The sequence below is a fragment of the Microtus ochrogaster genome, unplaced genomic scaffold, assembly GCF_000317375.1.
Source record: "Microtus ochrogaster isolate Prairie Vole_2 unplaced genomic scaffold, MicOch1.0 UNK19, whole genome shotgun sequence".
Lineage (NCBI taxonomy): Eukaryota > Metazoa > Chordata > Mammalia > Rodentia > Cricetidae > Microtus > Microtus ochrogaster.
This window is the reverse complement of record NW_004949117.1, coordinates 5138440-5153244: the sequence shown is the minus strand read 5'-3', so window position 1 is coordinate 5153244 and position 14805 is coordinate 5138440. Positions and strand designations below refer to the sequence as shown.

At 36.2% G+C, this 14805-nt stretch overlaps 1 protein-coding gene across 37 annotated transcripts in view; it reads left to right on the top strand.

The window, feature by feature from the left end:
- Rims2 (regulating synaptic membrane exocytosis 2) overlaps positions 1-14805 on the top strand; it is a 392861-nt gene that overhangs the window by 185425 nt on the left and 192631 nt on the right. For 21 of the 37 annotated variants that reach the window (XM_026789438.1, XM_013353916.2, XM_026789451.1 and 18 more), the window contains 3 exons: positions 1360-1406; positions 3391-3503; positions 12191-12321. In XM_026789438.1, the coding sequence (XP_026645239.1) occupies positions 1360-1406; positions 3391-3503; positions 12191-12321 (291 nt within the window). Of the gene's footprint in view, positions 1-1359; positions 1407-3390; positions 3504-9057; positions 9106-12190; positions 12322-14805 lie in introns of all 37 variants that reach the window. The other 16 variants (XM_026789435.1, XM_026789445.1, XM_026789437.1 and 13 more) reach the window with 1 other exon arrangement.

Here is a 14805-nt window from a genome sequence, read left to right as displayed (position 1 = left end):
CCAGGCTGGTCTCGAACTCCCAGAGATCCGCCTGCCTCTGCCTCCCGAGTGCTGGGATTAAAGGCGTGCGCCACCACCGCCCAGCGAAATATTTAGTTTTTTAAAAAAAGAATTATCGTTATCTTAATAACTAGTATATAGCTAATAACTAGTATATAGCTAAGGTCATTAGTCTTTTGTTTTTGTGTTTTTAAATGGAGATTCTAGCTGACAAAAGAGAGAGCCAAAGAGCATGTAATTCCCAGATTCAGGACTTATTTAAGGAAAATAGTTTCTTAAAACTTGTGATTCGCAGTGAAACAGGCACCTCTAAGACATTTGGTCACTGTATTTTATCGCCAATAGTCTATATACTCCAATGGTGGCAGGAAATTTAACCCTTTCATCTACGGTGAGGATTAGTCATGAAGTGTCTGGCAGTCCTTTTTCTGCATTAACTTGCATTGTATGGTAACATAAAAGGTGTATCAAAATTAAAAATGTATAACTGTACGGTAAACTACTGAATGAATTATTAAATTACTGAATGCCTTACAGAATCTATGAATGGAGCCTGCAGTTATTCCTTGTAATTATGTCCTGTTTTCATTCACTTAGGAAACCATGAGTGGCAACCTTTGCCTTTTTAAAGTTTGTAATATGGCAAAACTATAGTGTATCAGATTAGTATATTAATCAAATTTATTTTAGTGTTGCAGTATACCCAAATTATATTTTAATATTCTAAATAATTATAGTCTTTTTTTATAAATGATTCTCCTATATCAAATAAGTATAGGTATTTTTGGTGTAAATATGGTTGCAAGGTAATTTTGGAATTTCCCATAAGAATCATGTTTGCTTGTTACAAATGTAACCACTCCACTTAAAATTTTAGTTATAATTGGAATGCTTTAATGATATTTAATTTGATTTCCAATATAAGTTATTTATAATAGAAGGCCAAAATAAAAAAAATGAATTAATATATTTATAAAAAATTTAACCTTGTTGAATACAAAGCATTTTTTATAGTAGGTGTTTCTATAGTCAAGCACATAGGAAATAAAGTATATTTTCATAAATCTGATACAGATGCATATAGATCTTAATTCTTCTTAGAGTTAGCAGCAAAAATATGATCCTATACTTAAGGAAAAAGACCGAACTATGTGGCAGATTGTAGGCCATCTCCACCTCTATGGAAGATCTAGGCCAACTTGTCCAAAACAAAACAAAAGATTATTGTTGGTCGTGTTTTCATAATGCTCCCACTGAACTCATTTTTTCCTATGTCACTTTTTATTTGCAATTTTCATTAAAATAGAAGATGCATCAATTGTTAAAAGTTTACTTTTTTCTCCTGTTCTGTCATTTCAGAGATATACCTAGAATACCTGATAGCACACATGCACAGCTGGAATCCAGTAAGTTTAATTTATTCTAGGGTATGCCTTCAGCATGTCATTCATCAAAGTTCTAATAGAGAAATTAATCTATTAATATGGAGTAAGATAAGAACAATTATAGTTTCAAATTCTAATGTTAAATTACATTCAGAATGGAAAATTTTCATATTATTTCTTATCACTGTAGGGAAAAATACAAACTCTATAGGGATTTCAGTATTGTTCCCCTGCTGCCATTACTGTGGTTTTTTTAAGTAGCTGTACTAAGGTGTATTCTAATAATCTGACACAAAAATATGCAGTTAAATTTTGGCTACTTATATGCCCAAGTATCGCAATGAAAAAACATGACCATTCCCCATCACTACCTACTTCCAAAGTTTCCTCCAAAATTTAAAATTTGGAACTTTGTAACTCCACTGTCTTTGTCAGGGTGTGCTTGAAGCAAACTATTGAATAATTTAATTTTTTCAAATTTGTATTTTATTGAAACTAAGATAGTAATTCTAATTTTATATCACAGCAGCAACGGAACAATAAACATAAATTCAAATAGTCAAATACACAATTATTCTTATTATTTGTCTTCTGATGGACTGCTGATTGGGAAGTAGTTGAGCAGCACTTTAGAGGGTGGCTGTTTCGGGGGAAAACTTCACAGGCGCGGGGTACAGATCCTGACAGACAGACATGCGAGGCAGGAAGACTAGGTACAGGTAAGGAAACAGCGCAGCAGGGCCCAATGGAGGTAGCATGAAGGAAGCAGCCAGAACAGCAGCAGCCAAATCTCAGTCTTCAAAGCACCTAAAGACTTCTGCTTGCCCCGGAGGACACGGGAGCTCTTGGGACATGCTCTCCAAGGGATATTTATACTTATTTGATTCTATCATTAAAGTTATTGGATGTAGTCGATGCTAAGCAACACAAAGCTTGGAAACATGACATGTCTTTTTCAGACATAACTGGTACACAGGGGACTTTCTGGTCTGGAGGATAGGACTGAAATGTTAATGCTTTCTGTACTTGGACCTCAGGTATCACCGTAGCTGGCAAGTACTGCTCCACCGAGCCCCTTCCCCAGGCCCGTAATCCTCATGACTCTTAGCATCTCCTGAATTCCTTCTGCGGCTTCCCTTTCCCAGCCTTTGCTGTTAGTATCTCATTGAGGATAAATTGCTCACTGCTGTTTTCTGTCTCCCAATCCATACTGTAAAGAGCTGGGAAAGCCATTTTCCTCCTATTAGGACATATAATTCTACCAGTGTCTTAACATCTCTATCTGTTCACATTCAAACTGGTTTCTTCAACTGCACAGGAACAAATTCATGCATATAACATTTGGTTATTGCTGTTTCTGCTGTTCTGTATCTTGTTTATAGCCCCTTATTTCAATTTTGATGGTGTAATATTTTATATCCTTCAAGATATGACTTAAAAGTCACCCAGAAGTTTTAATAATTTTGGAATTCTAGTACTTACGTTCTAAGCATTTAAAATTTGTGTGTTCTTTTTTTAAAATTTATTTATTTATTAAAGATTTCTGTCTCTTCCCCGCCACCGCATCCCATTTCCCTCCCCTCCCCCAATCAAGTCCCCCTCCCTCGTCAGCCCAAAGAGTGATCTTGAGGTAGTTCACTGTTTTGATTTTTCTTCCTTCTCCGTTTTTCGTGTTCTCTCATAAAGTGTGAGCATAGTACACTTCACAACAGACCAGGAAATCCTACCGTGGCCCGTCGCTGTCGCAGTCAGCATGGCATTGGTGTGACTGGGTCTGAACAGAATCCTACATTGCACTCATGCAAAACCAGGCCCAGCCACAACAAATGCAATTGTCTGAAACAAACAGCAAAGCAGTACCAAAAGCTCCCTAAGGCTGTTGATAACACTGTAGCACTAAAGCAGTCTGTGTGGATTGGAAGTTAAAGGCTTTAAAGACATAAGCTGAGTGTTCGGAAAGAGCCAAAGGCATTTTATTTTCCTTTGTGTGCAATTGTCATTTCAGGTTCTAGCTCATTTGAATCTCAAAAAATGGATCGTCCTTCTATATCCGTTACCTCTCCCATGAGTCCTGGCATGTTAAGGGACGTCCCGCAGTTCTTGTCTGGACAGCTTTCAGTACGTAATCACTCAATTCTTCTCTTTGGGAATATTAAATGATGTTTTTAAAATATGATGTTGAGGCTTTTGTTTTTCTTTCTTTTTGTTTTTTTCTAATCCAAGTTCTTTCTAGAACATAATTGTGCCTTTGCCCTATCAGCTTTTATATTTTTGATACTTTATAGTTACTTAAAATGTAATTTGGGCTATTTATTACAGTGCTTTCTTTTAATTTAGGTTTATAGAGTTTAATGATTTTTATGAAGATATGTAATTCCTGTTTTACCCTTAATTATTATTCCAGAAGTCGAGGTGATGATTTTTACTCTTTGTTTTAAAGACTGGGAATTGCTATAGTTTCTCCCGAGAAAGGAAAATGGTCTATCAGACAAAGATTGTATTAAGGTAGAAACAAATATTTATGTATTCTTCTTTGCTTTTCAGTCTTAAGGAAATTTCTGTTGACTTTGATAATAACATGGATTTTTAATATAGCTCATATATATATATACATATATATGTATATATATATGGATTCTAGAGGTGTTTTTTTTTTATCAACAGACAAGACTAAATAATATGAGGGATACAGTAATAGACCCTTGGGTGTATGGAGTAACCTTCCATTATGTGAGCATTGGTCTGTGCATTTTCTATATTATAGTCTACTATAAGAGGGTTGGAAATTTAAGTCCTTTTATTACATTATAATTTCCTTATTAGAACACATTCAAATTCATTGTTATAGTACTTGTTAATCTGCTAGCAATTGTTAAATTTGAAATTTCCTAGGTACTAAAGAAAAGAACTATTTAAGTCCTCAAAAAACAGAAATTAAATATTGATTGAAAATTATGACATTTAAACCCCAAACTATTATGAAGTTGTATCTTAAATTCCTTAGAATTACCTTCTTGTTAAATAGCTGAAAATTTCTCCTTTTCGTTTTAAGGGGAAAGGCAGTACTTGGTGTTTTTGGAAGCTGTCTTTCTTTGTTACTTCATTTCCAATTCCAAGATCTTATACACATTGTGTTAGGAGGGTAGCTGGGAGGTCCAGGGAAGGGGTCTGGAAAAATCTCAAACTCAGCTGTTTTCCTCCTGATTCAAAACTGCCCTGGCAGTAGGACAGAGCTGCCGAGGCTGTGAAGGAGTGCAAGTCCGTGTAATTGTAGCTTAATATGAAAAGTATATTTTTTATAGCTTGGAAGGGAAATATTCTAGGAATTTAGTTAAAATGTTAATTGCATACATTTTAAAATTATGCACAGATACGCATTCAATTTACATACGAACAAGACAGGGATTATTGACATAATTCTTATTTATCAGAAATCTAGTTAATAAAGAAAAACAAAAAGTAAAATCACTAATAATCCTGACATCACATAGGACTTTATAATATGTGCATTTATTTTAAAAATAAAATTTCATATAGTTTTGCATTCTCTTTTTCCTTTCTCTTATTTTCCTGAGTCAGAATTTTGCTGTGTAGTCCGAGCTGGGCTGGAATCAATAGTCGACGAGGGTGGCCTTGAACGGTGGGCCTCCGCCGTCTGCCCCACACATTCTGGGATTATAGGTGTGCTATGCACACTTGGCCTCAATGCTCCCTTTTCTCTAGTACTGCATAGACTTTGTCTTAGCTTTAAAAAGTCTTCTTAGCTTTATTTTCACATCTATAATATTGCATTTTAGCTTCTAGTTTATATTGCTACTAATAACAATACCACTGAAATCCTTGAATGTGTATTAATTTTGCCTGTTTTTACTAGGGTAAATTACTTTGTCAAGAGAACATTTTAGAAGTAAAATTATAATATAAATACTAAAGTATGAACTTGAGATTAATAAAAAATCTTCTCTAATTACACCTAATCTATCAATAACCTATTTTGCTATGTGTATATACATAGATACAAATAAACTCAAGTTGTGACAGAAGTGGCAGTGCTCATCCCCAGAGATATGAATGGACAAGAAAGAATGCCTTTCATTATTATATGACTTTTAATGTCATTCACATTTTTTGCATTAGGCCAGTGTAAGCACGGAGCTCTCCTGGGTTGCTTACACATCTGTCTCTCTCTGTGTATGTAGCCTATAGGCAAGTTTGGTTTGCTATGATGAAGTGGGAGTTTAGAATACGCCTACCTATATCACTTCTCTGGAAAACTCTTAGGAAGCTGAGCTGTGCCCATTTCCCATAGCTTCTTTCAAGCTCAGGAAGGAAGGGTGTGTTCTGTCTCAGAGCTCAGGAAGGAAGGGTGTGTTCTGTCTCAGAGCTCAGGGAGGAAGGGTGTGTTCTGTCTCAGAGCTCAGGGAGGAAGGGTGTGTTCTGTCTCAGAGCTCAGGGAGGAAGGGTGTGTTCTGTCTCCTGGCTCAGGGAGGAAGGGTGTGTTCTGTCTCCCTGCTCAAGGTACTGCCTCAGGAACTTGATGCAGCTGCTCCCATTCCATCGACCAGAAAGCACAGATGATGTGCTTAGTGTTAGAGCTTGGATCGCTTTCTCCATCTTAAGTGGCCTGGGACCTTGCCCTAGGAATGTCTCAGCCATAACTAAGATGGGTTTCTCCCCCTCAGCTAGTGTGATCGAGGTCATCCCCACAGGCATGCTTTAACCAGCACAGTTTTCATCCCCATTTTATTCTTTGAACATTTTTGCTTTTGAGAAATTTGGTTTTATTCCCCACAAAGTCATGACATTGCTAATGCCTGAGAAGAGAAAGGATTTGTGTATATTTGAGGTGAGAAAGGTTCAGAATTATTTTTTTCCATAGGAACACTTTATACTATTGATTCTAATATTAATTATATTTTTATTATACTGTCTGTGATTGATTTATAGATGTAAAGTTACTTTATTGTAACATTCTTGAAATTTATTTTTACTAAATATTAAGAGTATCAATTTTATTTGTCCATTTTAGAAATTTGAATAATTTTAGATTAATTGATGTATTTCATATGTCCCCTTATGGAATTCCAGAACATTTAAAAACATTGTATTTATGAAGGTATAGGTTTCTCTCTCTCCCTTCTTTCCTTCTTTCCTTCTTTCCTTTCCTTCTTTGCTTCTTTCCTTCTTTCCTTCCTTCCTTCCTTCCTTCCTTCCTTCCTTCCTTCCTTCCTTCCTTCCCTTTCCTTTTTTTTCCTTTCCTTTCCTTTTTATTTTTTGGACAGTGTATCACTATGTAGTCCCTAATGGCCTGGGGCATGCTATTTTTTTTCCAGGCTGGGCTAAAACTAACAGAAACTCCTGCCTCTGCCTTTCTGTTCTGTGCTGGAATTAAAGGTGTGCCCTACCACCCCTTGCAAGTTTTATATTTGGACTTCGATGTTTTAATACTTCATTCTCATAACTTTAACCATATAAATGCAGTGCATGAAAAGATTGTCCCAAGGATTACACTAGAAGGGGCAGTGAAGGGGACACTGGAATGCGCACTTAGATTATGGTGTGAAGTTTCCCTTCTCCATTTGCATGAAGCCTGAGCCGTTACAATGTGGCCCAGAGCATCATCATTCCTGCGTCCTGTCCTTAGGGTCTGTAGCCTAGACAGCAGCGGTGGTGAGAAGCAGAGGGACTGCAGAGCATGCAATGCTTTTCTGGGGTAACGACAAAGGTTGACAGATGGAAAAATGAGAATTTTACAGCTTTCCAGTGCAGTAATTGCTCCTCAGCTTCAAGCCTTACATGGTTAGTTGTATATTTTGTCTGTTTTGATCCATTTAAAAATTCCACCTAAGAATAAATATATGTTGTAGTCATCTTTAATGTAGAAACATGTGGATAAACATAAGGATTAAAAATGAAAAATGTTGATTTTAGAAATCTGATAACTGCTTGTTTTAGATAAAGAAAAATTGTTCCCTATAAATGGTTGATTTTTTTAAAAAAATCTTCTTAAAGTAGACCTTTTATTTTATAAAGTAATATACGTATATAAAATTTTTTCTTTTCTTTGATATATTTTATTTAAAACATATATAGATGGTGGCAAGGAAAATGAAATCTCTGTATTCCTTTACCCTTCAGCACGGCTAGTTAATCTATGGGAACTCCACACCCCGCTTCCCTATGTCCTCTGTCATGCAGAGTTCAGCAGACACATCTTCCCTCACATTCTGTGTCTGAGCACTTCCTCTTTGGGCCTATCTCCATTTGGAAAGGAAGAAAGCTCAGACTTGATGCTTGGTGTTTTGGAGAGAAAGAAAGGTGATTCCTGGTGGCCAACAACATGCTGTGAAGGTTGTTCTCCTTTGGGTGTTAGGTTTGTTTCTTACTTAAGTATCATGCCTGTCCAGTGATCCTGTCCAGTGATCTCGTACCTGGGCCAAAGCCCTCCCCTCATTCACACCAGTTTCCCTACAGTGGGAGAGATGGAAGGCACCAGCCCTTAACTGTCCTAACAGATGCCGCGAGACCATGGAATCTTGTTGAGGGAAGCAGAATTCAATGGCCCCAAATCCATTTTCTGGAGGCCCTCTGGTTTTATTCTTGATATGATTGATCTATGTTTTTTTTTCAATTACTGGAAATTGTTTTAAAATAAAACATTAAGAAATTCAGAAAAGAAGTTTGTTATTTTTAATTTTCTGAGAACTCTGTTTATACCCTTCTACCCTGTGAACACTTGGAAGCGCATCTAGACCTTATTAGGCATTTCTCTTCACTTGTATACTGGGGATCAGAACAGTGAGCTCCCAGAGCTGCTGGGAATATCAGGAGGCAATGCACACAGCATAAACTTACAGGAAACATAGAGAGCTTTGTAACTCTGAAGCCCTGAGATAGTGTTGTTAGTAGCATGCCCGCAGTTAATAGTATCTCCAGCCAGCAGCTCGTCCCGTTCCCTCCTTCTTGCTGTGCTGTACTTTGATCTATGTGCAATTACAATTCCATTTTAGTAAGTTTCATATCCATACACTCACATAGTTATGAATCAATTAAAAAATTTGTCTCTGTGAACAGCTAATATTTAATTTAACTCTAATATTGTAATTGTTTCTTAAATAATAATGCACCAAAAACTTGTAGTATTTCCATTCTATTTGCTATTATAAATTATCACTTACAGTCTAGAGCTGATTGAAGGCTCAGAGATCCTGTTAATTTGTGCATCTCCTATGCCACTGTTTGTAAAGGATTTGAACATGGGTAGATTTGGTGTTTGTGGGTACCCTGGGACCAGTCACCCACAGATATCACAGGCTGTAGTGTGTTTAAGGGTAAAGTTTCAATTTTCTTGATTTGGGGTTATACTTTAATCATTTTTTAAAATTATATTATCTTGTACATTCAGTCTTAATTCCTATTATTCTGACTATGTTTTAAGAATATGGTTCAACAAATTATGATATTTATTGTGTTTTGAATAGTTTTCATATATTTTAGCATTGGGAAATATTTATTTTTTATAATAAAGTGATTAAATTAAAAATATTGTCATGGAAACATTGTATTTAAGGGAGAGTTTTATATGTTCGTTTTTACTTTTGGTCTTTTGGTTCCAGCATATTGTCCTTTTTGGTTTTGTTTTATTGCTTTTTTCTTTAATTTTGCTTACCAGAGCCAAAGCCTTAGTAGAAGAACATCGCCTTTTGTTCCTAGGGTTCAGGTAAAGGCTTTGTCTGCCTGATAGAAGCTAAAGTGTGTTTTATCCCTTATTTGTATGTTTTTGGAAAATGCGTAGTAGGAACACTTTTTTTGGTATGTTGCTCCAAACCATACTATTGACTCTCAAATCATTTTCTAAGACAGCTTGTAAAATTCTGCATGGAGATTAGAATATTGAATACAAATTTAAAGAGACAATCATTGTTAGTGATTTTGCAGTTATTGCAGTACTCAAATGCATACGTTTCAAACTTGCATTCCAATTGTGTTTTGGTGTAGATTTGGCTTATTTCTGTAACATTTACTGAAATAGCTAATTTTAAAACTCCAGATATTTTCCTTTACTACACAAAGGTTGCTGTCTCTTTAAATCCCTCATATACCACATCACATCCACATTCTCTTGCATTTTCCAAGCAATGGCTCCTTGAGGAGATTGGCAAATATATTTGTACCTTATTTAAAATACGATTTTTTAAAACATTGGATATATAAGAATTAACTTTTGGAATTTGAAAGAACAAAAAATTCACAATCCAAATGATGTGTATATGTTATTTTGTTTGTATTTCATCATTTAATTTCCTTTTATGTACTACTTGGGTACAAGCTGTTTGCCTCTTTCCATTAGGATGTTGTTTATATGGTATAGCAATGCCAAATAGTTATCTTCAAAGTAGTAGTATGCCTTCCCTGCTTTGTTGCATGTTTTTAAAAAGAATGGTGGCTTTGGATAATACTTTTAAATAATTAAAATATTAATTCCATTAGATATCATATAATATAAAATATGTTTGATGCTAAATTTCTATTGTGAAGAGTTTAAATGTGTCAAATGCCGAAGTTGAGAGGATAGTCATATTAAACAATAAAGTAGTACCAAGACTTTTATTAAATGATTTAACTAAGACTTGTCAAGGATAGAATTATGAGGCATTTTTTGTTTTTTAGGGAACAAATAAGTTAAGTTTTAAATATTATTTTTAAAATACTGCTTTAAGAATATGTTAAATATCATGGATAATGAAATATCTATTAAAAACCCCAGTAGTGTAATGAAAACTCCACTCTGTAATGAAACTGAAAGTCAGGGCTGTTTGTAAGTGCCCAGCTCAAGACAATCTCAGAAATAGTCCGATTTTGATCCGATGTAATGGGATAGGTTCTTATCAAATAGTGGTAATACTCATATTTTTGAACAGTATAATTTAGTTAACAGTACTGTACAATAAAGCTAATGTATGTTTATGTAAGAAAGAGTGGTAAGGGATAGTGGTTAGCTCTATATTATCTGAAGATAATAGTTTATGGAAAAAATTAAACTTGTAAGAGTTGCTGTCGTTGGTGATAGCGGAGATTACATAAATTAATCTGACCTTCGTCACAGGTTTTAGAAGACTCTGAGACTTTCGACATTACCTTCATCCCATGAAAAATCAAACATTCTAATTTCTTTATTTTTATCTCTTGGCTTTTGTGAAAAGAATAGCTTATTCTCTCACTCTTGTTATCCTTATCTATATCTGTAGCCTAGTATTGCTCAGCATGTGAATTTAAAAGTTTTTTTTTTCTTTTCAAACTTTGAGTCAGTTCCCAGCCCCTCCCTCTTCAGTTTGTGGTTGTTTCTCTCCTTGTTTGAGACAGGCTTTGCTCTGTAGCTCAGATTAGCCTCAGTCTGTAGGTTTGCCACAGCCCTTCTCCTGTGCTGTCACCATGTCTAGCCACTAAACCTGTTTTCCTTTGAGGGGGAGTGGTGGTCCTCGATCCTATGAGTGAATGCTGCAATTCTTAAAATTCTAAGGTCCCATTTTAGTTTGTAGGAGAATAGCCAGCCTAGAAATGTGTAACTTTCTAATATGCCAGATAAGAGTACTTTCCAAATATTTATTAAATGCAGCTTAAGGCAATCTTCTTGAGGGTCTATTTTTGAACTTCTTAGCTGGTAGAAAAATTTCGTTATACAATAGCAAGATAAAACTACTTTAAAATTCAAGACAATAAACCATGAAAACTACTAATAGTTACTTTTAAAATTTGAATATCTTTTGTTAAATATCCTGTAAGGGGTTCATCCATTTTAACCCTGACAGGGCAAGAGCAGAAGTAATTTTGTATCTTAGGCTGTCAATCCGTTTCTTCTGACTCAGCAGCGAGTCAGCCTTTGGCTCTCTGGAATATATACAGAGGGACCCGCCAAAACCACCGTGGAGTTGGAGCTGAACTGCTGAGCTTCATGTTTAACTAAGACATGTCATTGTCAAGTTCCATATTTTTGGTCCCATTTCAATTTTAAGCTGACGGTAGGAGAAGCTGAATCCTAGGTAATATGGATCTCTAATGCAGATGCAGACAGAAAGCTCAGTGACTGAGGAGTGAAGGGTTGAGGTGCAGGGAGATGGCAGCTCTTAAGAGAACCCAGGAGCAGCATGACTGGAAGTCACAATTCCTAATTATTGCAGCAGAATTATGCACATTGAATTTTAAAGTGAAACTTTATTATTTTAAGGATGTTATGTATTTTCTTCACTGAAGAAGAAACTATGCCTCTAAAATCTTTAAAAGGTGAATTTATTATCATTTCAAACACAAACTTGAGGAATCTGTTAAAGCTATGAGTAAGCCTTCTTTCCTTTGAGGTGTGTTTTACTAAGGAGACAGGAAACATTTGCTTGTAACCTCCCTTGGAATAAATACCTTTTCCTTGTTCCTGTCCACACCTGCATTTGGTACACCCATTTACAACTCAAAGTGAACAAAACGATAGTGCTTCTTGCACAAAGATAGAGCTAGGAGTTATTGTGTACAAAGTATGTAACCCAGTAATATAATTATTATATGACCATTGCATCCAGATAGTAAAAGTCCAAATGATTCATCAACGAAACTAAAACATCAGCATCAATTCATCTATTCATTGAAGTTATTATAGGATATCCTGTTATTTTAACACATCACATTTTACTGGGGAAAATGTTTTCTCTTAACATTTCAGTTATCTCAGTATTAGAGAATGCTATAAAGATTGGAAATGTAGACATGTATTGGAAGTAAATTTTGAGCTAATAATGAATGCTTTTGCTTTTCAGATAAAACTATGGTTTGACAAGGTTGGTCACCAGTTGATAGTCACCATTCTGGGTGCAAAGGATCTCCCTTCCAGAGAAGATGGGAGGCCACGGAATCCTTATGTTAAAATTTACTTTCTTCCAGACAGAAGGTAGGGATTTGAAATTAAAACATATATGCTCCTAAAAATAAGCGGGGATGTAAAGAATGTTTCAGTCCTGTGTCATTCAGTATTTCACATCATGACAGTTGGATAGCTGTGAAATTTTAAAAATATAATCGTTCTGATGAATCAAAAATTGACAGTAAGTATTTGAGATTATTTTAAAACATGGATTTACTATATATGATTTTATTTAAATATTTAGTTTAAGCCATCTGCATATTGTATTTATTAAGTAATATGTTTCTATGTCAAAATTATTAAAATTTATTTTTTAAAATACAAATTTTAGTAGGTTGTGTAGTAAACAAAGTTGGAACTGAATATGGCTTGTGCTCATATTCTTCTCCGCTTTTTATATCCACACCTCTTGACCTGAGGAGGGGTCACCATTTGGTGGGTTTTCTTGGAGGTGGAGTCTGGATTGCAGCCACTCCCAGGGGAAGGGGCTCAGAACTTTTCACCAAACATTCCAGACTCCTTATATATATATATGGATGCCAGGGGGGCTGGGGTGATACTTCCAACCAAACAAAAGGTTTACAGAATATGGGGGGTTAAAACATCTGCATGAAAGCTTTCCAAGGAGGGAAGGCTCAAAAGCTCCGTATCCGCCACCATAAACACCAGATTTCCAGTGTTTGAGCATCATCTGAGCAATGTCAGCCAAGAAAAAGGTGATGTGAACAGGTAATTGTTTACAAATTTCACAATATGTTAAGATTTCACAATTTTTCCTTTAAAATTAACTTGAAAAAAGGTGTTGTTTCTGAAGATTTAGATTTTTTTTGTCCAGAGATGCATATTAAAATGTAAGGAAGAAAAAATTAACCATATTGGAGTGGTCAGATAGAACCTAAATTTCAGCTGAACAATATATATCACAGCAAATCATCCACTACCCTGGCAGCTTCTCCTTTAGCACACAGTAGTTTGTTAGTATCAAAATCCGTGGGAGGGATCGACACAGACCCACGACCAATATGGCACTCAGCTTGGCCTTATTCTCAAGCTACTTAGCTTTCAGCAATTCATACTTTTAAAGAAAATATTTATTGTATTTTTATTTTAAAATTACATCATATTTATTTGTCCGTACGCGTGTTTGTGTGTGTGTGTGTGTGTGTGTGTCTGTGTTTGTGTGTGTGGTTTGTGCACGTTCTAAAGCCCTCACATGAAAGTCAGACGACAATCTGTGATGATCAGTACTCTCCCTTTCCCATAGTCCCTGGGGATCGACTCTGGTTGTCAGACATGGGGAGCAGCGCGTGCCGTACCCCGCTAAGCTGTACTTCCCCATGTGTAATTATTATGGTGCTGAAAGTTTACCACGTCTTTTTCTTTCTTTCTTTTTTTTTTTTCTTTTTTGGTTTTTCGAGACAGGGTTTCTTTGTAGCTTTGGTGCCTGTCCCGGAACTAGCTCTTGTAGACTAGGCTGGCCTCGAACTCCCAGAGATCCGCCTACCTCTGCCTCCCGAGTGCTGGGATTAAAGGTGTGCGCCACCACCGCCTGGCACATCTTTTTCTTGATTGACTTTATTATTTAGTTTTGGTATGACTTTTCCCAATTTTTCTTGCTTTTTGACACAGTGGGGTTAAAATAAAAATATCTCTCCTTACCTTTCCCTTTGTATCCCACGTACAGTGTGTCTTAGGGTTTCTTTGGCTGTGAAGAGACAGAATGATCCCAGCAACTCCTATAAAGGAAAACATTGAGTTGAGGGAGTTTGCTTACAGTTTCAGAGGTTCAGAGGTTTCAGAGGTTTGTCATGGTGGGGAGCCTGGCAGCGTGCAGGCAGACATGGTGCTGGAGCTGACAGTCCTACATCTTGACTCAGAGGCAGCAGGAAGTTGACTAACTGTCACACTGAGAGAAGCTTGAGCGGAAGAGACCTCACAGCCCTCCCCCACAGTGACACACCTCCTCCATCAAGGCTATACCTCCTAATAGTGTCACTCACTTTGGAGTCCACATGTTTTTCAAATCCCCAGATAGTACTAAACTTTCTTTTTGTAACCTCAAAGAATGTAAGAGCTCTCTGAACTTTTTATTCAGGTCATTTCTCAGCCACTTTACTTGTCTGATACCAAGATTTGTGTGCTTTTCAAGCTTACTTTGTTGGATGGGTTGTTCTGGGATTTTACCTCTAATAAAAAAAAATTTTATATACTCAGAAAGTTGCATTATCATGTTGGCTTTTTTTTCTTTTTTCCTTTGACCCAATTTTTATCCATGAATATGACAATTCATTTAGTTTTTCCTGAAAAATTTTTCAGGAAGAAATCTTTTTTTTTCCACTTTGATTTTATTTTATTTTTAATTTATTTATTTATTGAGGATTTCTGCCTCCTCCCCGCCACCGCCTCCCATTTCCCTCCCCCTCCCCCGATTAAGTCCCTCTCCCTCATCAGCCTGAAGAGCCATCAGGGTTCCCTGACCTGTGGGAAGTCCAAGGACTGCCCACCTCCATC